This window comes from Dromiciops gliroides, chromosome 4 (genome assembly GCF_019393635.1).
Source record: "Dromiciops gliroides isolate mDroGli1 chromosome 4, mDroGli1.pri, whole genome shotgun sequence".
In the NCBI taxonomy this organism is placed as follows: Eukaryota; Metazoa; Chordata; class Mammalia; order Microbiotheria; family Microbiotheriidae; genus Dromiciops; species Dromiciops gliroides.
The window spans coordinates 373,879,763-373,906,822 of NC_057864.1; the positions used below are offsets into that span (position 1 = coordinate 373,879,763).

The 27,060-nt window shown below is 37.2% G+C and overlaps 1 protein-coding gene across 1 annotated transcript in view; it reads right to left on the minus strand.

Moving 5' to 3' along the window:
- Positions 1-27,060, minus strand: part of MAP3K5 (mitogen-activated protein kinase kinase kinase 5) — a 316,674-nt gene that overhangs the window by 128,932 nt on the left and 160,682 nt on the right. Inside the window, exons 8-9 of the mRNA XM_043962348.1 lie at positions 6,084-6,196; positions 2,025-2,184 (exon numbers count right to left, since the gene is read on the minus strand). Coding sequence (XP_043818283.1) covers positions 2,025-2,184; positions 6,084-6,196 — 273 coding nt within the window. The remainder of the gene's footprint in view (positions 1-2,024; positions 2,185-6,083; positions 6,197-27,060) is intronic.

Below are 27,060 nucleotides of genomic sequence, written 5' to 3' on the forward strand. Positions count from 1 at the left end.
TATTCATAACAACTCTGGGAGGTAGGTGCTTTTATTATCCTCTTTCTACAGTTGAAGAAACTGAGGCAAACAGAAGTTAAATGACTTGTTCAGAGTCACACAGCTACCTAGTAAGTATCTGAGGGTGGATTTGAACTCAGGTCCTCTTGACTCTAGGTCCAGTGCTTGATTGACCAGTGTCACCAGCTATCTCTATACTATCCTATACTATGACTAACATGTACTATAACTAGCATGTGAGGCACAGTTTGGTATAAGGAAAACAATGGAGAGCTTAGTGACTGACATATGGCTCTGACAGTTGACTATCTGACCCACAGCCAGCCACCTGGCCTCACTGGAGTTCAGCTTCTTCACTTATAAAATGGGGCTAATAATACTTGTACATTACACTCCCTACCTCACAAGGAAAACCTAAGTACTTCATAAAACTGAAAAACGCTATAGATATGTGAGTTATTATCATGTGATGCTAACTGTCCTAAAATTGAATTCACTTCAGACAAAGCAGAATTCTGGGCCATCAAATGCTACCTGCTAAACATGGGTGCTCTTATAAATCTAACACAGGAGACCACAGAACCTGAAGCCCCCCCCCAAAAAAACCGTCAGAAAATGCTCTGCCTGCCAGGAGCCCTGTAGGCAACCTGGAGGCAGCAACATCTGTGTTGGAATATATGTTATTTTTTTCACCTTGTTGCTTCGCTCTCTCTTGGAGATGAAATCTTTAATTCAAATGAACTGGCTGGCTACTACATGCCAGGAATGCCTGAAATGAGTACAGTTTTGCAGATGAGGCTCCAAATGCAGATTGAGGGAGGGGAGGGAGAGGAGAATGGTAACCTTCCGTACCATTGTTGCACTCTGTCCTACTAATTTTTTTTTTAAATTATTTCTCAATGAGGAAACCTAATTCTATTTGAAAAACAGATGGATGGGTAGATCTCATATATATATATATATATATATATATATATATATATATACACATACACACACACACATATATATATACATACATACATATATATATATATACATACATACATATATACACAGGTATGTGTGTGTGTGTGTGAGATATATAATCAGTCAGTCCAAAAACATAACCATGAACACTATGTACCAAGCACTGGATGTACAGAGAAAGGCAAAAATTCTGTCCCTGCCATCAAGGAATTTGCATTATTACGGGGAGAAAACATGTAAATATCTAGGTATATGTGAGCAATAATCAATCCATCCATCAACCAACATTTATTAACCTCCTGCTATGTGCCAGGCACTGTGTTAGGTGCAGGGAAAATAAAAAGAGGTAAGACAGTCCTTGACCTCAAGGAGCTTACAATCTAATAGACATAGGGTAGAGGAAGGTAATCTGAGAAGGCATTAGTAGCTGGGGGTGGGAGAGTGGGTGTTGGGAGAGACCAGGAAAGGCCTTGGGCAGAAAGTGGGATATGAACCCCTTTAGGAAGCCTGGGAAGCTAAAATAAATATAATATAAAAATGTGTCATTTAAAGTATAAAGAAGGCTAACTAAAAATAAATGGTGAAATTCTGGAACTGAGAGTGAATTCCCTGGAAAAAGAAAGGAATGTACTGAGAGAAAGGGCCATGGAGACTGGAGTTGGGAAGCCTATAAAATAAACTGTAGTTTTCTCCATCTTTGTGTTTATTTCATTAGATTCATGATTGTAAGACTCTTATAATCATTAATGTGCTTTGGACTAACAGACTTGCAGTTAGTGGTTTAAAAAATGTGACTTAAATGCTTAATTAAGCATAGGATGACATCACTTAGGTCTGAAGAAGACCTAAACTGTATTACTCAACATTTATTTTTCTTGTAACCATCACAGCTTTTCTCTAGAGTCTCCATTTATTCCATTAATCACACACACACACACACACACAACTACAATTCAGTCCTATAAATAAATATAATACAGTTAACACATGACCTTGAATGGTTTGTGTAGAAGAAAATAGTAGCATATAAGAGCATTAACTTAGCAAAAGATTACCATGCAGGTGTCTTCAGTTTAAAAAGCTTTTCAGAAGCTTGTATGACTCTCAAGTGATCATTAGCAAGTACACTGGCACCAAGGAAAAATCCAACTTCCCAGTAGCTCTGGAGTTTTTCCAGGTTCCCCTTCTTACCAAGCAGACTACTTAGTTTCACTCCTAAGAGAATAAAAAGAATGCAGATTTTACAAATGGGTACTTGATGCACAAAACAGAACTTTCTTAAAGTATAATTAACTCTTTATTTATGATGAACAGAAACAAAAAAAAAAGTCAGTCATGTTCTGTCTTCGTTTTTGCAAACATCTGATAATTCTTCAATTACTGACAGACTTTTAAGTGTGTACCCATTTCTCTTAATTTTGTAACAAATGTCTGAATTCTGTGTATTCTTGAGAGCCGGGGTGGTTCAACTCCTGAACAGTTTTAGTGGCCACAGACACATAAATCTTTCATCTGGATGAAGAAAGAGGCCCCAGCAAGACTTTGGAGACACAAAAAAGGACCGGTCAAGCATCCCAGAGTATAACATGCAACAAATACAGTCACATTATATGATAAGCCTTCAGTACAGTTAAATCCTCAAAAAGCATATTCTTGAAATACATGTAACCATTTGTATGCTTAGTTCTTCCACATGCAACCAGTTGCCAAGTCCTGTCGATTTTGCCATAATGATAACAGCAATAATAATAGTTAGTATTTATTAAGTGCCTACTATATACCAGTCACTGTGCTAAGTGCTTTACAAATATCATCGCATTTGATCCTCACAACAACCCTGGGAGGTAGGTATTTATCATCTTCATTTTACAGATGAGGAAACTGAGGCAAACTGAGGCTAAGTATCTTAACCCAAGACCGACAAATAGGATGCACCTGACGCCAGATCTGAACTTAGAGATCTTGACCCCAAGCCTTCAGAACATCACTCATATATGGTCCCCTTCTGTCTTCTAATATGGCCACCACCACAGTATAAGACCTCATAACCTCATACCTGGACTATTGTAATAGCCTACTAGTTGGTCTCCCTGCCTCAAGTCTCTTCCTGATCCAGTCTATCCTTCGCTCAGGTATCAAAAAGAAATTCCTAAAGTGGGTGTCTGACCATGTTACTTCCCTATTCAAGAAACTCCAAGGGCTCTTTGTCAACTTCTGGATCAAATATGATGCCATCTCTCTGGTGTTCAAAGCCTTTCGTAACTCCCCCACCCCATCCACCCCCTTTCCAATCTTTTTATATCTCTATCCCCACGTGTGCATTGTGATCCAGTGAGACTGGTTTCCTTGCTGTTCCTTGAACAAGACACTCCATTTTTCAACTCCAGGTACTTACTTTCATAGACTTTCTCTCCTCACCTCTATCTTCTGGCTTTGTTCAAATGACTTGCCTTCTACAAGAAGCCATTGATGGTGTTTGACATAATTGGACATGAATATATTACCTATATCTGATTGCTTACTGCCTCAGGCAGAGGGGAAGGGGAAGGAGGGATAGAATTTGGAATGCAAAACTTTAAATAAAAATGTTTATTTTTTCAAAGCCATTCCTGGTCTTCCTTATTGTCAGTACCTTCCCCATCTTTTTTTTTTTTTTTTTTTTTTTGCGGGGCAGTGGGGGGTTAAGTGACTTGCCCAGGGCCACACAGCTAGTAAGTGTTAAGTGTCTGAGGCTGGATTTGAACTCAGGTACTCCTGAATCCAGGGCCAGCGCTTTAACCACTTCGCCATCTAGCTGCCCCACCCATCTTAATTTTCTAATGGGGGGGGGCGGGACAATGAGGGTTAAGTGACTTGCCCAGGGTCACACAGCTAGTAAGTGTCAAGTGTCTGAGGCCGGATTTGAACTCAGGCCAGTGCTTTATCCACTGCACCATCTAGCTGCCCCAATTATCTCAAAATTTACCCTGTACATGCCTTGTTTGTTCATAGTTGTTTGCATGTCATCTCTCCCATTAATCTGTGAGCACCTTGAGAGGTGCATTTGAACTCAGATGTCTTATCTCTTTTTGTATACCCAATCAATGCCTGTCATATATAGTAGGCACTTAATGAATGAGTGTACATTAACTGACATCCTATTTTTCCTTGAATAGTTTCTTAATCCTTTCTTACTTAGCAAGCATAAAAGTTAGCCCAGCCCAGCATGAAGAAACATAAACTCTGAAAGAGCAGACTCCAAATTAACAAAATTTTATTTACATTAGTTGACTTGTCTGGTTATATTTTAGTGCAGTCTTTCTACTTTCAAAGGCAGAGGTTTTGAAATGAAACTTGTTTTGTTTTCAAACACATTCTCCTCAGGCATAAATATTACAGTTCTTAGAAAATAAAACAAAAATGTCTTTTTTACTTTAGAAAGACATACGAAACACATTTGCCTCTAACTTCATAATGGTGGCTGGCTTTATCAAGCTTGTCATAACCCATATTCAGTCGGAAAAATGACACCTTTGCAGTAATTCTACTTTCAAATATCCAATTGTCATCAGCTATTACTAAACATGCAAGCAGAAACTCAGCTGTCTTCCTGTGTAACTGGAAGTAATGATCTGTCTGTGAAGGGTTTGAATGCTTGTGACCCATTTAAAAATAAACTTACATATCAAAGAATGTGTGACATAAAAGACAATTCAGAATCAGATTTTCAGTTACTGTACTTTTCCTCCCCTTCATGAGCTCTAGGTGCCAAGATTCCTCTATTTAGTGGGCTTCTGAAAAGCCCAAGTAGCAATCTGCTTTTGTAACTTTGTTTTCATTAGCCAATTGATAAGTTCCTAACAAAACAGAAACCCACACTCTATGCTATGGGAAATATTTGAAATCTTGCCCTGACAAGTATTTGACCGGACAGTTTCTTAAAAGCATCTTACTATTTAACAAACCCATTTTACCGTCAAGGATTTTCTCTAAAATTTTAATGCTTTGTATATTAGCAATCCCTCACTCACATAGCAAATACCCATATCTAACCATACATTTTTCTTTAGAGGGAAAGGGGAAAAAAGTATTCTCTCTTTTTAACACCAAAGCAGAAATCAGCTACATAGTTTAGAATTTTATCAGGGGTCAGGAGGTTTGAATTTCAGAAAAATGACCGATAGTATTTATACTTCTACAATAATAGTTCCTCTAGAAGCTGCAATACCCACCAGAAAGGTGGTGTTTAGAACTTAAGAAGGCAAAAATTGATTAACAATGACTTCGGTGTAGCTAGACAAATGTATCTGATATTCTGGATGATAGAAAACACCTCAGAATTGTGCATTCAGAGAACCAAATATTGGTCTCTAGCGTAACAGTATGAATCACTAGTCAAAGGGAACCTCACTCCTTTTTTCAAATGAGAAAACTAGCTGAAGAATCAAAGTGAGCTTGAAAATATCTAATAGCAAGGCACACATCTGTCCGTAATTTCCCCCCATTATATTTAAGTGATATGAGGCAGCTAGGTAGTGTAGTGCATAGAAAGTTGGACTTGATAACAAAAGATTGTTGCTCAGTTGGTCCAACTCTTTGTGACTCCATGGACCATAGCACACCCATACTTTCCATAGGGTTTTCTTGACCAACAAAGGTTTGCCACTTCCTTCTCCAGTGGAGAAGGCCAAAAGAGGTTAAACGACTTGCCCACCATCACACAGCTAGGAACTGTCTGAGGCCACATTTGAACTCTGGTGAACCTGACTCCAGGCCCCAGTGCTCTGTGCCCTGCACCACCTGCCTGCCTCCAACATCAAAAAGATCTGAGTTCAAATCCCTCCTCAGACACTTTCTTAGCTGTGGGACCCTGGGAAAATCACTCAACTTCTCCCAGTCTCAGCAACGGTTTCCTCATCTGATAAATGGGAATGATGATAATAGCACCTACCCCAATAGGATCAAAATGAGATAAAATATATACAGCATTTTGCAAACCTTAAAGCATTATACAAACGCTGGCTAGGGGAGGCTTCCCTTTCTTGTGGATCAACAAAGGGTAATCGAGCATAAGTGCTAGGTAGGTGAGGCCTCTCTTTCTTGATTTACATGTAGAACAACAAGGGGGCAATTACCAACTTTCCGGAGCTCAAAGGAAGATTCGAACTGGTGTCCAGCTGCCAAAAGGAGGACTGCATAATTAATTCCTGACTGTAGTGTTGGCTCAGATTCAAATGCCTTTTTGAACCTATGAAAACAAACACACAAGTTTACTTTGTAGATCATGAAATCCGGGGTGTGCTCAGCTTCTGTTTGCATTGCTACAATGCTCAAGCAAGTGAAAAAGATTCCACTGGCTTTCACCCCATGGCCTCATTCACAGTTAAGCATTCAATGGTTTAAATAACCCCTTCGGTTTCCCTTTAGCTGCAACATACCACTTTTTGCATTTTACGGTGGGAACCTAAAAAGGAGACCCTGTCGAATATCAGGAATATGGGCATTAAAAGAAAGAAAGAAAAAAGGCCAGCCTCTATGACACAAATTGGTGGAGAGAGGGGAATCTGAAAGAAAAATATTATTTCCTGGGATCTGACACTCAGTTTTGTAGCAGTTGTACAAAAAAAACCAAACAACAAAAAAGAATATACAATTCACAAATGATGGAAATTAAGAAAGAGGGATTGTGGCTGTGCATAGTGATTTGGATTCAAAAACAATCAGCCTGAGATGAACCCTTTCTGTGAATATTCATGGAAAGGAAATAGCAGCCCCACATCATATGCCATTCTGGCAAAGGTTGAGAATTATGCAGCACATCTGCTGTATTTTCCTGGTGACGCTTTTCAGTGTCAGTTTTTAGACAGTTTTTTCATAAACGACATCATTATTTAGGTAACAGTGTCATCATTCAATCGCATTTCATTGAGGGGTTCTGGGAAAAAGAAAATTAATGTGAACATAAGGCTGTTTCTCAGGCACTCAAATGAAGAAGCACAAAAGTTCTTTTTTTATTTTTTTTCAAGGTCTACTTTAAAAACACAAGGGCAGCTGGGTGGCCCAGCAGATAGAGCACTGAGCCTGGAGTCAGGAAGACCTGAGTTCAAATCCAGCCTCAGTCTTTTCCTAGCTATGTGACCCTGGGCAAGCCACTTAACCTCTGTCTTAATCCACAAGAGAAGGAAATGGCAAACTAGTTCAGTATCTTTGCCAAAAAAAAACTCATGGAGAGTAAAAGTCCATGGGATCACAAGGACAGCATTGAATGACTGGACAACAACAACAATAACTTAAAAACAGGAAAGGTGATTAAATATGAGGAAGCTTGCTTACAATCTGTTATTTTAAGGATTTTAAGAAACTTGAAAGGTGGGGGAAATGACTTCCTCAAAGATGTTAAAATTTCAAAACTTAAATGGAAAATAGTCAAGGTAGGAATGAATGAGGCAGTTTGACCTGACTCAGTACCATGGAAATAACTCTAAAGGTGAAATCCGGAGACTTGTTAAAACTCCAATTCTGTAAGTCATTTAATCTCTCTAAGCCTCAGTTTCCACATATGTAAAATGGAAAGTATACCTGCACCATCTACCTCATAGAACCAGTGCAAGGTTCAGGGCTTCTGTCACTATTAAGGAGCCGTATGACTGTGAGCTATCATTGTTCACTGATGAATGCTAAAGATCACCTTCTTTCCAAAGGCAGCATTTTGAAAACTAGAACAAACCTCTGAATGAAAGCAAAAACCAAACAAGTATTAATCTTAACTAGCTAGCTCCTATAATTATGTGCCCTTGAATCGGGAAAATAATTTATGACATTTAGCTGTTCCTTTATTATAGTCATTAAAAACCATTTTTTCCCCTCTCCACAAAGTGCAGGTCTTTTACATGACTAAAATGAAACTAAGTACCCTGACAGCAGGTAATCAAAGACATTTCTACCAGGGAAAATGTGATTTGTAAACCTTTCACAGCCTCATTGGAACACACCAGACAACCAGTCAGGGAGGGACAGCCTTAATTTAGGTGAAAAGGATGTTCACCATTTAGATCTAAAGTTAAAAAGAAGAACTGGACACTATATATCATTCATAGCACCTGGAGTTGCAAGGGATCCTAGAGAAAATCTAACTCAATTCCCTCATTTTACAAATAAGGAAACTGAGGTCCAGAGAATTTTGGTGATTTGTCCAAGGTCACCTAGTAGTAAAGAGGAGGAGGAGGAGTTGCACGGAGACTGGCATAAACTGCAATAAGCACTTTTTGGTTGACTGATGATTTAATCACCTTCCTCCTTTCTGAAGCTTCCTTTGAATTCACAAGCCAAGTTTTCTTACTACTTCTTGAGGCACTCTTTTTCTATCTCTTTTCAATTCTTCTTCCTCCCTAAATGTAGGTATCCCCCAATGTTCTGTTTTTGGTCCTACTCTCTCCTTTGGTAACCTCATTTTCTCCTTTTGCCTTCAACTATCGCTTCTTTGAAGATGGCTCCCAACTCTCTCTTTAACTTGACCTCACTTCCAAGACACATTTTTTCCAGTTGTTTGGTAGATATCTTCACTCAGATGTCCACCTTGTACTCAACGTTTCTAAAACTAAATTCACCATCCTTGCCCTAAAAACCTATTCCCCTCCCATGTCTCTGTCTGTGACCTTTGTAACCCAAACTTGAAACCTCAGTTTCATCCCATACAAGAAAAGCTCTTTGGGGATGGAAACAAAATCAGTTTTGGGTCCCTAGTTCCTAGCATAGTTTCTTGCACAAAGTAGACGTTTAAAGTTTGTTGACTTTTTCAATTAATTCTTTGACTTGTCTTTCTCACCTCCCCCACCTCCATCCAGACTTTATAATCCCAATGATTCTATTTCCACAATCTCTCTCAAATCCACCTTCCTTTCTCTATTACTTACACTACCACCACAGCTCAGGCATCATTACTTTTTTTTTGGTGAGGCAGTTGGGGTTAAGTGACTTTCCCAGCTAGTAAGTGTCAAATGTCTGAGGCCAGATTTGAACTCAGGTCTTCCTGAATCCAGGGCCAGTGCTCTATCTACTGAGCCACCTAGCTGTCCCCTCATTACTTCTTCTTCTTCTTCTTCTTTTTTTTGGTGAGGCAATTGAGGTTAAGTGACTTGCCCAGGGTAACACAGCTAGTAAGTGTCAACTGTCTGAGGCCGGGTTTGAACTTAGATCCTCCTGAATCCAGGGCTGGTGCTTTATCCCCTGCACCACCTAGCTGCCCCTCCTCATTACTTCTTCTTCTTTTTTTTTTTTTTTTTACTTTTTGTGCGCCAATGAAGGTTAAGTGACTTGCTCAAGGTCACACAACTAGTAAGTGTCAAGTGTCTGAGGCTGGATTTGAACTCAGGTCCTCCTGAATCCAGGGCCAGTGCTTTATCCACTGTGCCACCTAGCTGCCTCTCCTCATTACTTCTTGCTTAGACTTTTGTCACAACCTTATATTTGTTAGTCCCTCCCTACTGAAGGTCATTATATACACAGACATCGTTCCCATAACACACTTCATACTTTCACATTCTGTGTGTTTACCCTATTTCTCGTAATCCAGGATTATGAGTCCAGGACCAGTTCACATATCACCTCCTGAATGAAAAGCCTTGGTGATCACTGCCCTCTCCTTCCTCTAGCACCCTCCACCATACAGAAGTAATCTTTTTCTCCTCTGAATTGCCCTAAGCAATTTTTTTTTTTTTTTTTTTTTTTTTTTTTTTGCTGAGTCGCATGTAGAAAATAGGGCAGCTAGGTGGTGCAGTAGATAAAGCACTGGCCCTGGACTCAGGAGGACCTGAGTTCAAATCCAACTTTAGACACTTGACACTTACTAGCTGTGTGACTCTGGGCAAGTCACTTAACCCTAATTGCCCTGCAAAAAATAGAAAAGAAAAGAAAATATATATCATCACAGCTGCCATCCCTCCACTTCCCCCAAGTCATCTCTTCTTTAAGTTAAAAATCACTGGTTCCGGGGCGGCTAGGTGGCGCAGTGGATAAAGCACCGGCCCTGGAGTCAGGAGTACCTGAGTTCAAATCCGGTCTCAGACACTTAACACTTACTAGCTGTGTGACCCTGGGCAAGTCACTTAACCCCAATTGCCTCACTAAAAAAAAAAAAAATAATCACTGGTTCCTTTAACTTATCCTTACACAGCATGATCTCAAGGGCTTTCTCTATATGCTCAAACCAATGTTTGAATTTCTTCACTTGTGGCAAAATACTAAAAAGACATAATCTGACCAGTTCAGAGTATAGAGGGATGATTAACTCCCATATCTGGCCACCATTCCTCTCTCAAAACATGCTAAGATAGCATTAGCTTTTTTTTTTTTCCTTGACTGTCACATCACAACTTGGAATCATTTTGTTCTTAACTCTCAATTTTTTTCCCCAGAAGTACTTCTGTCTAGCCAAAGGTTGCCCTTCTTATATTTGTGAACTTGATTTTTTCAACCTATGCATAAAAATTTGCATTGATGCCTCTAAATTTCCTCTTTCTTAATTTTGTCCAATGTTCCAGCCTATTGAAATCTTTTCGGGCTTTGTGTCATAAGAAAATCTCATGAGATTTTCTCCAAATCCCTGATAAAAGGGTCAACCTCAGATCCACAGGATACTCCACCGGAGATTTCCTTCCAAAATGATATCATACTATTAATGGATACTCTTTGGGTATTCAATCAAGCATTTAATCAGTTTGGGTTTTACTGTTTTCTAGACCATATCTCTCTATTTTGTTGACAAAAATAGCAGGAATCGTTTTGCTATAATAAAAGTAAACTATATCTATAACATTCCTCCAAAGTACCAGTCTAGCAACCTTGTCAAGAAAAGGAAATTAGGTTAGTCTAGCACAACCAGCCTTCTTAAAGAAGTCAAAGGCTCTTTGTGATCACCATTCTTTTTTACATGCTAACAGTCCAGTTTTTCTAGTCCATTTTATTCTCACCATCTCTACATTCTAGCATTTTTCTAAGCATAAAAGTCAAGTTCGTCAGCCTACAGTTCACGTATTACATTTTCATACTTCGAAATTGGGACATGGTCCCTTTCACCAGTCCTACCATACCTCCCTTGGTCTCCATGTTTCTAAGATCAAGCTCAGAAAATATCATCTGCCAATCCTTTCCGCATCCTGAAATGTAGTTTACTTATGACTGATATCCTGAACTTAACCAAAGGCAGCTAGGTGCTCTTTTATTATCTTTGCATTTAAATGAGGTTACTAACTCCCTGTTAGTCATTTTTGCTTCAGCCTTTCTAGCCTAAAGAGCAATCTATTTGGCAAAGAAAACAGAGGCAAAACAAGCCTTGAGGAGCTCTGTATTCTCTCTGTTGACCATGATTGTCTGCAGGGGGTGGTGTTACCATTTCTTTACCCCAACATAGCAACCACAATTCTGGTTTTTCTTCCTTGGATTCCTGTATGCTCAGCCTACGCTGCTAGCACCCCTCACACTATGTTTAGTAGATTGGGCCCCATATCAGTATTCATGCCCTATTACCCAGCCTGGCTTTCATTCTATCTACATGTATTTTCAAAATCTAAGTTTGTCAGTGAGTCTCTTATATACATATAGACAAATATAGAGATTTCTTTAGACCAAAGGTAACATTTTTGAGTCACAGATTCCTCTGGCTATGTGGTAAAGCCAATGGACCTCTTCTTAGAATAAATTTTTTTTTTAATGCATAAGCCAATTAAATTGAAATGGTTATCAAATTCTTTTTTAAAGTTTATTAATCTTAGGTTTAAATGGCCCTGCTTCAGAGAATTTCACATGAACCTTTGCCTAATTCTTCTTTAAAACTATTTCTCTTTGTGCTTTCAAAAAGTCATTTTTGTAACTTCCCATCCCATCCCTACTAGGCTAACATGAATAAATGAATGAATGAATGAATGAATGAATGAATGAATGAATGAATGAATGAATGAATGAATGAAAGAAAGAAAGAGCATTTCTAACTTCTCATTATGTGCCAGGCATTGTGGTGAGCACTGGAAATAAAAAATGAAAACATAGAAAGTCAGTCCCTTTACTTAAGGCCCTTACATTTACATAGAGAAAGACAACCCATATAGTGGAAGCAGTTGGGAAGGTCCTGGGGTCTTGGGCTGTTTAGGAAATGGTACGGGGGCCTGGCTCTCAATAACAAAGGGTATAAGCTCACCTATTAGAGCCCAGGGTTCCAAAGGAGAGAAGCCTGGTTCTCGGAATAGAAGAAGATGGCCAGAGTGGCAGAGGCAATAGCTTGGGAATTGGACAAGAACTTTAGTTGATAGAATCCCACTCTCTTCCTTCCTTTGAACCTTTGGAAACCTCTTTGCCTAAATTCTTCATACACCTAAGACCATGCTAGGCTTTTCTCTCCCCTAGAACAAATTCTAAGATGAAATGTTCTCTTTATCTCCAAGTTCTTACCACTTAAACATCACAAACCAGTTCCTCACTGGTGAGAACCAAGTTAAGAATTGAAGGTCACCTTTTTTTTTGCTTGTTCTTCCTTTTAAAGGATAAAATTAATCTTGTGACAAGTCAATATATCACTAGCTTCTGGCAAAGAGATCACCAGATGTCCATGAATACTATATCATACTTCCATTCTTACTGTTTTACAATCTCTTAGCTAGGTAGTCTTAATTAAACTGTAATGATTATTATTCCTAATTCTGCTTCCACTAATCTTCACCTACGCTGTCTCCCTTTGTTCCCTGGATTTCCTCCTATTCTTTTTTTCCTCAATTGCATGGAAAAACAATTTTTAATATTTGTTTATAAATTTTTTTGAGCTCCAAATTCCCTCCCTCCTTCTTGAAAAAGCAAGTAATTTGATATACATTATACATGTGGAGGCATGCAAAATATTTTCATATTAGCCAAGTTGCAAAAGAAAACACAGACCAAAAAAAAGAAAAAAACAAGAAAAAACAAGAAAGTATGCTTTGATCTCCACATGAATGTATATTCTCTTCCCCCCCCCCCCCCCCCGCCCCCAACACACAATAAGGGTTAAGTGACTTGCCCAGGGTTACACAGCTGGTAAGTGTCAAGTGTCTGAGGCTAGATTTGAATTCAGGTCCTCCTGAATCCAGGGCCAGTGCTTTACCCACTGCGCCACCTAGCTTCTCCCCCATGAATATATATTCTTAAGAGAGAATCCTATCCCATCTGACCTTCCTTTTCCTATGCGATTCCTTTTGAATAAAGTACATCCTTTCATAGACACAGTCCATTCATGTTTCATTCCATCAAGTCTAAGCGAATTCTCTGACATCCAATTTGCATCTGTGCATTAAGATTTTTAGTTTGCCTTGTTACACAAAGTTTGTAAGCATGGAACTTCTTTTGATTTTATAATCCACTTAAATCTAAAACACGAAAGTCAAAAACCATGAGATATTCCCTCTGTTATGTAATTTGCTTCCTGAAAGTAAGCAACTTGTCTAGGAAGATGAATTATTTCTGAATAAAAGAATAGCATGTAGAACATTATTAGAAACATGAGACCAATGTATGCCACAAAAATAATCAAAACCATCTTCATCTCTTATGACTGCAAACTGAATGTTTGAAGTCAAAGGCTGTAGCTAACAGCAAACTATGATGTATGCTGAAAATTATCTTTAACATTTTTTCCTTCTTATATGATAGTTTCTTTAGAGTGATATAAAGTTGAAGAACATGGAAGATATAAATGATAAACAAATGTAGGGGAGCAAAAAACAACCTATAGTCTAAAAGGAAAGGACAAAGCTGATGAAATGTATTGGTGATGTCTCACTTCTCCAAAGGATAATCATTCAATGAACTAGTTAACGCCAATACCCCAAAAGGATCTGTGATCTCAGCAATATGGGTTTTCCCTCCAATGAGCTATGCCCACCTATTCTATGTGACTCTCATTTAAGACCTTCAACCCCTTAACTGAAGGAGATCCACTCAATATGTTCAAGGTCTTTTTGATTTCTCTTGCTACCAAAAGCATACAAATGAAGCATGATTAATTATCTGTGGACAATCCCTTACAATTGCCATGTGACCAACCTATCTTCTTCTTAATTCCTTTTTCCTTAATTCCTATACATTTTTGTGGTATCCTTTATACCACTTTCTTCACACAAATCCTTGTTCATATGTTATAGATTTCTCGCATCTTCCATCTACCTCTCCTTTCCCCTTTGAATTATTCTCAACTTAGATTTTGCAGATAATCTCGTTTTATGACCCAGAACCATGAATTAAAACATTGTAAAGATATTAGAATGTAAAAGACAGGCCTTAATTTCAAGGATAAGCTCAGGTCCACTAAAAGAACACACTTCTCAAAAGGAACCCAGTCAACTCTCTTTTTGCTTTTTAATTCTGGGCCTCACCCAGTGTGATAGCAGTGGCTATCCAAGATAGATAATTATGGATGAGTTTTTACAGGATGTCAAAACAACTGCATGTCAGTCAAGACAATAAGAATTTTTCATACGCTTAAGTTTTTCTTCTTTGGAGAGTTAATTTGAGTTATCATAGACCCATTTTGGATGGTTTCCAATGTTCCAAGGCTTAAAACAATCTACGCAATGTCTCTGTAAAGAAGAATAATTGCATGTAACTGGGGAAAAATAAAATTTATATACTGGAAAAAAATAAAGAGGAATAATTGGAGGGTCTCACTAGTTATAAGGAATCTGTCTTCAGCTTGAACTCTGTTCAAGATCTTCCCAATGACAATGGTTAAAATCTTTGCCAAGTATCTGTCTCTCTGTTTTGTCTTCTTTGATATTAATAGTCAGAGGGTGATCAAACACAGTTATCTTTTATGTATTTCAAGGCATATGATATGATTTTGACATATTCATGGACTGTATTTTGTTGGAGGATATTCCTGAAAGGTAACATTTTGCTTTAGTGAATCAACTACCTTTTAAATTTTTTTTTTTTTTTTGCTGAGGCAATTGAGGTTAAGTGACTTGCCCAGGGTCACACAGCTAGTAAGTATCAAGTGTCTGAGGTCAGATTTGAACTCAGGGCCTCCTGACTCCAGTGTCGGTGCTCTATCCACTGTGCCACCTAGCTGCCTCAATCAACTACCTTTTAATAGTCAGTATGCAATTAGTACAGCAGGATCTTATATTCACATCTTTTGGCAAACTGTGACAGTAACATGATCTATGATGGACTGTCACTTGCAAGTCTTTCTCAAGAGAAGAAAGCACTCAAAGAATACCTAGAAAAAATAACTCATAGATTAGAAAGTTGGAACATTAGTTGGTAGCTGTTGATGTTCTCTTGGTTGTCTTTGGGCGAGGGTGGGGTGGGGTGGATGAATAATAAGATCTAAGTTATTTTGCATATCTTTCATCCTTTCATCTTCTAAAGATACCTTGCCAAATGATATTTCAAAGCTTTATTGCCTCCAGGACAGACTTCTACTATATGTGTATACACACACACATATACACATGCGTGTATATTTGTATATATATATTTGATATTCTAGTATAACTGCTTTTCCTATATTTGATTCCTTCAATGTCTATCTATTCCCTCAAAGACTGTGATATTAAAGTCCAAATATGGCAATTCTACTATCCTTTTTTTTTTTTTTGGTGGGGCAATGGGGGTTAAGTGATTTACCCAGGGTCACACAGCTAATAAGTGTCAAGTGTCTGAGGCCAGATTTGAACTCAGGTCCTCCTGAATCCAGGGCTGGTGCTTTATCCACTGGGCCCCCTAGCTGCCCCAATTCTACTATTCTTGATGGTAAAAAGAAATTGTTCTAAAAATTCTTTATAAATATTTTCTACCTTTTTGTTGTTGTTATTGCTTCCATTTCATTCTTATATGCTCTCTGGATGACTTGCTTAACTGGGCGTCTTGGTAAGTTTTTAAATTGTTTTTTTCTCTTGCTACTTTTGGCTATTTTTGAGGCAGTGCTGATCGTAATCTTCTACTATCTATCAGATGATGTTATTAATTTATTTGTATTCTAAACCACTGTTATCCTTGCTTGCCACATTTCTCCACTTGGCAAGTACATAAGATTTTTGTGTACTGGAGTGGTTTTCAGGCTCTTTTGGTTTTCCAACATAGCGATTGAATTGTAGTGGTTATAATTCAATATGAATTTGTTAGCAGTGTTAATGTCCTTTTCTCCATCCATTTCTGATTCTAAATTACCAATAATTTTTTCAGTACATAGGTTGAAGTTGTTTTGACTGCATGCTATATATTTTTTCTCATTCTTATTCCTTTTTGTTGTTTTGTATGTATTTGACCTTTGCACCACTAAGCCAGTTGTCAGATAATTTACAGACTAGACCTTGTGTTCCAGTGTCATGGCCTTTGAGAATTCCAGGGCCATCTCCATACAATTATGAGACTCCACAGTAGGAATTTGAGAGATTATTCAACATATTTAGTAGATATCAAGTATGATGCTTTGTACACAGAAACAATAGGTAGGTAGAAGTGAAATAAAATATGTGGTCCATGAACTTCAGGAATTTACAATTCAATCGGGCAAAAGTCAAAGAGACATAAAAAGACATAAAGTGCTTACTATGTTCAAGGTTCTATGCAGGGCACTAAGGACATGATCGTGGCAAATAAAATGATCTCTACTCCTGTGGAGCTTATGTTTTATCATGAATGACTTCTATATCAGTTAATTACTATTAAAATATAACATATAATATATAATTTATATTATAATTATATTACATAAAATATATAAAGAAAGTATTTGGGATGCATAAGTATGAGGCTTCTGTGTACTCTGTAAGTCTTTGGTGTTTTTCATTCTTTACTTCCTTAATTTACAATGTTATCAACATTTTTTGGCCACTTTTGCATTGAGGTTAGCATGGATCAAAGTAGACACTGATTTAATTTCCATGTCATTAACAAATTCTTCATAGAATTTCTTTATCTCCTCATCTTCTGTGACATATGCTGGTACATAAGCTACAATTGTTTTATGATGGTCCTTTTGCAAATACTTAACAGTATCAAATACCGAAAAATGAGATGATTTGTTATGATACATTAGATGACTTTGGACATATAATAAAACCAACTCTGCTAATTCTTTCATATGCTTCTCCAAAAAAAAAAATCGCTCTTTTATTTAGCTGAAACTTTCTCTTGTCTTTTGGTTTTGTTTATAGTGAGAATGTTGGGATTGATAGAATTCAATTTTCCCAGAAGTATATATTCTGTTTACTCACTGGACAAGAATCTCACACTTACAGTATTAACATACATAGAAAATCATTCTCTATCCCATTTATGCCATTCTGCAACCATCACTGCAGACACAGAAGAGGGTCACAACAGACTGAATACTATTTTATATTTTGCTTTGTTTAGTGGGTTGTCACAGATAGGTAGAAAGGCAAACAAGCATTTACAATGCACTTACAATGTGCCAAGTACTATGCTAAGCACTGGGGGTATAATTCAAGGAAAAAGAAAGCTAGCTCCTGCCTTCAAAGAGCTTACATTTTAATGGGGATAGACAACACATAAGAGGGAGCTGAAAAAGTGTGGTGTCGAGGAGTAAAGAGGATAGGGGAATGGTGGGAAAGTCCAGAGACAGAAGCACAACTGGGAGAGGGATGAAGAATAGCTGTCCTGGGCCCATCCTCAAAATGGAAGAAATTTACCCAAAGTGAGAAGAGGGCCAGTGGGCATGGCAGAGGAATATTCCAAAGTAAGAAGACTCCTGGACTGTGGGAAGTTCCAGTGTGAGAAGGCAGTTGAATCATGGTGGCCAAATCTGGAGAAAGTCAGATGGATAGCCAGGAAGGGAATGAGGCACAGTCAGCCTTGGCTCATCTCCAAAATGGAACCCCCAGAGGGAACATTTTGCCATAGTCAAGTAATTAATGCCATGACCACTAATTAGTGATGCGTCTATCGATACTTGGACATGATTGACAAGACTATACTTAAAACCTTCCAACAAGACAGAACTTCCTACAGCTTTTATCACAAAGCCATAGTCTTTGAGAACTCTGGGCCGACCTCCATACAATGACGAGACATCATAGCAGGACTTACATTCAATATACAAATACCTAGTATGGTGCTTTCTACATCAAAACTATAGGAAGATAGAAGAGAAACAAAATGTGTAGTCTATGAACTTCAGGAATTTTACAGTCTAATTAGAGAGAATTCAAATGGACATGATAAGAGATAAGAATAAATAGAAATAAACAGTGTTAAGTATTTTACAAACTACATACCCAAGCAGAATAATGAAATATCTGGAAGAAGATGAAGTTAAGGAAGGATTCATGAATACAGTGAGCTTTCACTGTCCACATTTTAAGAGAAGAATAGATTCACTTATGAAGAAAAAAATTGGTCTTTCAAACATCAAAGCAATGTGTAAAATTTGTCTTCACTAATTCTTTTCTCTTTGATATTAAGGTTAGAGTATTAATTTTTCCATGCATTTTTTTTGCTTTTAAAAGATGCAAACTTTTCTTGCCCATGCATTTACTTATCAGTATTTCAAAGCAAAAGCTTTTAAGTCTTAGGACTTGCTTCCAAGTACTTGTCACCTGATCTCTTCAGAAAAATTAGTTCTAAGATCAATAAATAATCCTTAATTGCAAAGTGAATGAAGAAACCTTGATAGTCTACCCTTTGACAAGCTGTCATTACTTCTGTACTTGGAAGTTAAACCAAACCAAGTGGGCAAACTAATAAAATTAATATTTCTAGTAAAATACCACCTACAGCCTATCTAAAAGAATAGCAGAGATTGATTAATGCACATTCTAGTGAGCTAGATATCTTCCATGTCTCTGTGATATCAGCTGTGAAACTTGTATATACAAATAATTATATTAGAACTTCATAGGAGCAGTGGATAGAGCACCGGCCCTGGAGTCAGGAGGACCTAAGTTCAAATCTAGCCTCAGAAACTTGACACTTACTAGCTGTGTGACTCTGAGGAAGTCCAACTGACTTCCTTTACCCCTGCCAAAACAAAGAAGTTCATGGAACTTCATCTCTTTAGGGGTATTTCTGAAATCATCATTTATAAAATAATCCAGAATTAAGAGAAGAACATGAAATTCAAATTGCCAACTGGCAAGAACAAAGGTATTCAAAGTAAAATACACAACTGGAATTCTTACTCTGGGTTAGCTTTCATTTTCTATTACAAAATAAAACAAAACATTAATACGCTTGCAAAAGCCTTAAATGCTGGGCTAAAATGTCTGTACTTCATTCTGAACTCTTATAATACACTTAATTTTTTATCATCCTAAAGAATTCAATCTGGAGACCAAAGATCTCCCCAAAAGATGAATACTTGACTAGTGTACATATGAAAAGATTCACAGATTCAAAAACATAGATAAAATTTAAAAATATACATTAAAATTCTATAAGAATTACTATTATTCATCTCAATTGTATGTCATTTTCTTGATGTACCCAAAAAGATGACACCATTAGATCTTAGGACTTAACCTTTGCTAAGACTCTTCATTTGCAAAAGAAATAAATACATTTATATAGTGCGCATGTGTGCACATACACACGTGCGTGTATATGTATGTATGTTTATATAGGTATGTATATAGACACATATATACACACATATACACATATGAATAGATAATTTGGCCCCCACCCACAAGAAGCTATCACTAAACTGCTATTAATATTTTATTTTTCCCAAATTAAAAAAAAAGAATAATTATATGTAATAGGCATATTTACAAAATAAATCTATGCCCTTAATTAAGGGGGGGGCAAGAAATAGCTATAGCTATTTATATGTATGTATAGCTATTTATAGCTATACATTTCTTATCATGGGAAGACTTTCAATTTTCTTTTCAGTTCTATCAAATGTGTTAATAACCTCAAACTGGTATTCAGAAAACGAATTATTCAAAAATCCTGTCAATTTCAAGAACACTTTACAAACATAATAGGTAAAAAGCTAATAAGTTACTGTATTTCCAGATATACTTTACAAATATAGAACATTTTTCATTAAGATATGACTTATGCTGTTATTAAAATTAAAAGTTAAAAGGCAAGTTTTGAGTAAGAACTAAACCCAGTTATTTAGCTTGACAAACTTTGTCAAAAGATACTACGTTAAGTATGTTTAATTATTTGCATGAACAACATGGAAGATAGCTAGTTCACTGTAGCCATAGGAAGTTGGATAAAGTGAATCATGATCAATAAAATTAAAAAAAAACATTTATTAAGTGTATAAAACGTGTCAGGCGCTGTGCTTGGAATACAAGTACAAAGAATGAAACAATCCTTGTTCACAAGAAGGTCATGTTTTAATGAAGGAAATAAAAGTGCATATATAATACACATATACATATAAAGGGAATAATTACAAATACACAAAGTGGGTAGTTTAGTGATAAGGGTCCTTCCTTTCCAAAGATGTAGTCACTGTAACATATAGGAAACTGATTCAAATTTATAAGAGCCGTTCTCTGATTGAGAAATCAAAGGTTGAGTTGTCGGTTTTCAGAGAAAGAAATTCATACTACCAATAAGTACGTGAAAAAAATTTCCCCAATGGCTGACAATTAGAGAAATGCAAATTAAAGGCACCACCTTCCACCCATCAGATCTGCAAAGTTGACCAAAAAAAAAAAAAAAAAAAGGAAAATGACTGCTGGAGGGGCTGTGGGAAAACAAATACATGAAACACAATGTGTAATTATGCCCCCCAAAGTTATTAAACTGTGTATACCCTTTGACCCTGATACCACTACTAGGTCTACACCCCAAAGAGATCAAAGGGAAAGGAAAAGGACTCATTTGTACAAAAATATTTGTCATAGCTCTTTTCGTGGTGGCAAAGAACTGGAACCTTGAAAGGGTGCCCATTAGTTAAGGAATGGCTGAACAAGTTATGAATGTGCTAGAATACAATCGTGTTTTAAGAAATGACAGAAACAGACAGTATCAGAGAAAGCTGTAAAGACTTTTATGATCTGACACAGTGCAGTCAGTAGAACCAGGAGAACAATTAAAAAATAACAATACTACAAAAAATAAACAACTTTGGAACACTTAGGAACCCTGGCTAACTACAGTTCTAAAGTTGTTCATGATGAAACATGCTACCCCACTTAGATAGTGAGATATAGTCACTTTCTGGTAATAATGTACTCAAAGTGTAGGCTGAGACCTTTTTTTTTTTTCCCTTTCTGTACAAAGCCAAAGAAAGATTTTCTTTTCCTTGAGTATACATGTTTATATTTACACTCACTCTGAGCCATCAGAGCCCAAACAATGACCCAAGTAAGGCTTGGGCTGGGACCTATTGTTGGCCAATCAATGAGAGCCAGAGTGATTTGGGTTTAAGGAATGATCCTTAAAAAAGAAATCCAGGTTCTCCAACATTGATAGGTGTCAGGTGGTACCTCAGAGTTGTTTTAATTTGCATCTCTCTAATCAATAGTGATTTAGAACATTTTTTCATATGGCAATAGATAGCTTTGATTTCTTCATCAGAAAACTGCCTGTTGGGGCAGCTAGGTGGCACAGTGGATAGAGCACAGGCCCTGGAGTCAGGAGTACCTGAGTTCAAATCTGACCTCAGACACTTAACACTTACTAGCTGTGTGACCCTGGGCAAGTCACTTAACCCCAATTGCCTCACCAAAAAAAAAAAAAAAGAAAGAAAGAAAGAAAAGAAAACTGCCTGTTCATATCCGTTGACCATTTCTCAACTGGGGAATGACTTGGATTCTTATAAATTTGATTGGAACACTAATGCATTGTTGGTGGAGCTGTAAATTGATCCAACCATTCTGGAGAGCAGTTTGGAACTATGCCCAAAGGGCTATAAAGCTTTGCATACCCTTTGACCCAGCAATACCACTATTAGGTCTTTTTCCCAAAGAGATCATAAAAAAGGGAAAAGGACCCACATGTACAAAAATATTTATAGCTGCTCTTTTTGTGGTGGCAAGGAATTGGAAATTGAGGGATTGCCCATCAATTGGGGAATGACTGAACAAGTTGTGGTATATGAATGTAATGGAATACTATTGTGTTGTAAGAAACAATGAGCAGGAAGATTTCAGAGAAACTTGGAAGGACTTGCATGAACTGATGATGAGTGAGATGAGCAGAACCAGGAGAACAGTGTACACAGTATCAACAACATTGTGTATTGATCAACTGTGATAGACTTGATTCTTCTCAGCACTACAATGGTCCAAGATAGTTCCAAAGGACTCATGATGGAAAATGCTCTCCAAATCCAGAAAAAAAAAAAAACTGTTGAATCTGGATGCAGATCAAACCATACTATTTCTATTGTTTTTGTTGTTGTTTTTTTTTTGAGGTTTTTCCTTTTTGCTCTGATTCTTCTCTCATTACATGACTAATGCAGAAATATGTTTAATGTGATTGTACATATATAGCCTGTATCAGATTACTTGCTGTCTTGGGGAGGGGAGAGGGAGGGAGAAAAATCTTAAACTAGCTGAAATCTTATAAAAACAAATGTTGAAAACTCTCTCTACATGTAACTAGAAAATAATAAAATATTTATATGGGAAAAAGAAATCTAGGGGCAGCTAGATGGCACAGTGGATGGAGCACCAGCCCTGGAGTCAGGAGCACCTGAGTTCAAATTCAGTCTCAGACACTTAGCTAGCTGTGTGACCCTAGGCAAGTCACTTAACCCCAATTGCCTCACCAAACCAAACCAAACCAAACAAAAAGAAATCTAGCCTGTAAACCCCAAGATATCTCATGAGGTTTCAGTGACCAAAATTTACATTCCTTTGGGTAGAGCACCCATAATTAAGGGTATGATTCTCTATGTGGACAGAGAAAGAGGAGGGATGGATGGAAGGACAGAAGGACATATGGGAGGGAGGGAAAAAAGGAGGGAGAGAGGAAGGAATTGCATTACCCAACTGGAAACAGCTAGTTGGGTCCCTAGTGGGGCAAGCTGCTACTACTACTACTCATAGATCTTTGTTTGTCCTTCATTCCAGAACAGGACCATGATATCAGGAAGGTGGTGTCGTGACTGGCAAACAAATTGGATTTAAGTGAGGTAGGACTGTGTAAAGTCACCAGCCTCACTCTCTCCTCTGAAGCTATCTGGGTCCATTGGCAAGCTATAGATCAGCAAGATTGGAGATTGCCCTGGATGCAATGGGAGACTTTGTCCTTTATAAGGGACAGTCTTTCCCTGATCGGGTCTTCCCTTCCCAGATTGATTTTTTCCCCTTTTTTGACTAGGTAAAAGAGGCCATTCTTTGCCTCATTTCTTACCTAATCTTAATCACTGAATAGACATTGCTTCAAACTTTTTTACATGAAAAAAACTTTAATATGCTATATGCCCCCTTTTGCTGGTCGCTTTAAAAATTTTTAATTTTATTGATCTTATCTTTGATAAGTTTGATAAGAGTTTCTCTTTTGCTATTTAATATGAATTTTTCATTTGATGCTTTTCTTTTTTGTTGTTGTTGCATGATTAATTTATCATCTCTTCATCAGAAATGCTTCAATATTCTCTATTCCATTAAAGTTCCCCTTCTCTCCCCTCTCTCAAATTATGTTCAAGTCTTTGAGGGCAAATTATTCTTGGTTATAGGTCGTTATCTTTGTCATTTTGGAATATTATATTCCAAGATTTTCTCTTCTCTAAAATTGCTGCTACTAGGTTTTCTATGATTCTGACTGTTATTCCTTGGCACTTGAATTCTTTCTCTCTGGTTACTTGATATTTTTTTTTCCTCTGAGCCGAAAGCTCTGAATTTTGACCAAGATATTCCTGGGAGGTTTTATTTTGGGTTTCCCTTTAGGAGATGGATTCCTTCTGTTTTCACTTTCCCCTCTAGAATATATCCAGGCAATTTTCATTTCATTTAGAGGCAGCTGCTGGTACGATGAAAAGAGCACTGGGTTTGGAGTCGGAAGTCCTGAGTTCAAATCCAGCCTCAGACACTTCCTAGATGTTTAACTATGGGCAAGTCACTTAACCTCTGTTTGCCTGAGTTTCATCAACTGTAAAATGGAGATAATAACAGCATCTACCTTGCAGTGTTGTGAGGATCAAATGAGATATTTGTAAAAAGTGCCTGGAAATAGTGTCTGATACACAGAAAGCACTATATGAATGCCTATTCCTTCCCCTGCTCTTATATGATTTCCTAATATATGGTATTCAGGGTTTTTTTTGTCTGGTTATGTTTTTCAAGAAGATGGAAGATTCTTAAATTACTCCTCATTTTAGTTCTTATTATTATTGTATACTCTCTATTTCTTCTATTTTTACACTTTTTATTTTGTTCTAATATTTCTTGTTATCTCATGGAGTCATTGTATTTTTTGGACCATTTATATTTAGAGAGTCTGCTACTTCAATAAGGGTTGTCTACCTTCCTTCTGTCCTGAGTTATTTATTCTAATCTTTCCTCCTGGTCCCTTATTTTACTCCCAGTTCCATGTTTAATCTCTTCTTTTTCTTCTGGCTTTACCTCTTGGGTGATATTTGACCCATAATATTTCTTCACAGAGTTTAGCATCTTCTGTTTACTCATATCTCCAGCCTCAGTTTCTGATTTGGGATCTGGTCAGTCAAGTTTTATCACTTTTCACATTCTTGATAAGATATTTAAGCTCCACTTGGACCTAAACTCAGTTTTCTGGGGTTCTATTACTGACTTTCATCTCCCTTGTTGTGTGGGCCTGTGTCCAGAGCCCAGGAGTCTTAAGTGTCCTCCTTCCTTTGGTCCTCACAGAGCATCATCAGTCACAGACCGGCTATAATTTTCCATCCCAGGACTAACCTCAGCTGACCACTGCTTCGGGATTCTAGTTGGTTCAGCTGAACTCACACCAACTTGCCTTGACCCCTGGCCAATTCCAGTGCTATCTTTTTTCTAGCTATCTTTTTACACAATCCTGGGCTGGATGAAGAACTTTATTGATATTTTCCCTGATATTTCTTGATTATTATTCAGTCTGGTAGCCTTTTGAGATCATTGTTAGAGTATATTTGGGAGAGAGGAGCTCCTCTTTGACTTTCTATACCATCATATTAATCAGAAGTCAAACTACGATGATTTCTTTGCTTTTCTTTCTTTCTTTCTTTCTTTTTTTTTTGGGTGAGGCAATTGGGGTTAAGTGACTTGCCCAGGGTCACACAGCTAGTAAGTGTCATGTGTCTGAGGCCGAATTTGAACTCAGGTCCTCCTGAATCTAGGGCCGGTGCTCTATCCACTGTGCCACCTAGCTGCCCCGAACTACGATTATTTCAACATTGTTTTTGCTACACATGGATATGCTTTAATTCAGTGCTTTAAGCTTTGAAAAGTAGCCTCTGGTGGCTGTTTGTAGGAATCTGATATGTGTTAGCCAGTTAGGAAATTTCCACAATGTTCTGAAGTGAAATTTTGAATGTTCTTAAGTCTGGAAATTAAGCTGGTTATGCCATATCAGATCCTCATCCAGTCCATCTTCCACTCAATGTGTGCTTAAGGTCTTATGAAACTCTTGGGAACATAATGTTCTGTATATCATTATGCAAAAGGATTCTATGCACCCTCTGTTATGTCACTATACCTCAAGCCATGCAAATAGTATTCTCTCCTTTTATTAGCCATTAAGCACCCAGGTAGCTATGAGCTAGATGTCCCACACAGTTATGAAAGACTGTTCATGAATCCTAAAATAATTCAACTTAGACATAAAGGTAACATATAAGTATCAAAAGACTATAAAGACTTAAGTAGTCTTTTCTAAATTTGGTTGCCAAGGTAACAAATCATCAGAAATTAGGTCAATGGAATGGAGTTAGGAAGGGTCTTTTAAGAACAAGAATATAAAACCAGTAAGTCTGTTAACATAATGTAACACCACCCTCCCCTAATTTCTCATTGAAATCTTTAAAATCACAATAGATCTCTTAAAAATTTGAAAATCTTTTATAAAAAGAAATATGATCTATGGTCATCTCTGTTTCTCAGTAATAATATATCAATAATGCATTTCATTCTGGAAATAGAGGTGATTTTTTTATACCTACCAGTTTTATTTTAATGAAAAAAATAGATAACAGAAAAGAAGAAACTAGCTTTTACTTCTGTTTAAATATTGGTCTGTTATATAACTGTCCTAAGGTAAAGTCAAGGTCAGTTAATAATGTGAAAACTAAATTTTTATAATTAGGCACACAAAACTGTTTGAATAACATTGCCATTGACGTAAAAGAAAATTAATTGATAAGGTAAGACTCTCTGTTCTTTACCCAAGTTACTATGGAAAATATGAACACACAAATGTGCTAAAAACAAACTTTGTTCTCTCGGTTTCCTGGCTATGGGCCTTTGCCACACTCTATAACAGGAGGGCTATGATTATATTAATATTGGAGAGGACCCTAATCTGCCAATCCTTAAAATGACTTCAGATATTCCCATAAAAATGAGGGAATCATCTTTTGCAGAAACAGATCTGATCTCAAATGAATATCTGTTTCTCAATGATAATCCATCAGTGTAAAAACACACGACTATATTAATTGGAATAAGAAGGTCAACGTGTCTGGCTGCTGAGTATTTGGGTACATTGCTTTCCTCAGAAGCTTAGATAGTGAGATATAGAAAAAAGAGAATGAACAACATCTAGAAATGCTTTAGGAAAAGCTGAAGCTTACCATGAAGCTATGCTATAGTTTTAACATGCATAAATGGGACAAATACATAGAGAATCAGCATTTCGGTGTTAGCAGGGACTTCAAAGGCCATCTAAATTGAACTCATATTTAACAAGAACCACATCTACAAAACATCAGAAAACTAGTCATTCTGCCTTTGCCTGAAGACCTTGAGACAGAATCAGTGGTGGCCTAGTAAATGTTTAACAACCAATTCTCCAGAAACTTATGGCATATTTTCAAGTTTTACTTGTGTCCTTCACTTTCTTAAATCTAAACAAACAACAAAACAATAAATGAAGCCTTGATTTGTAGCATTTGATGATTTCCAAGGTGTCAATGCTCACGCTTAAAATTTTTCAATTGGCTCTTAGAAAGCCCATTTGAGCATACTCCAGCACAAT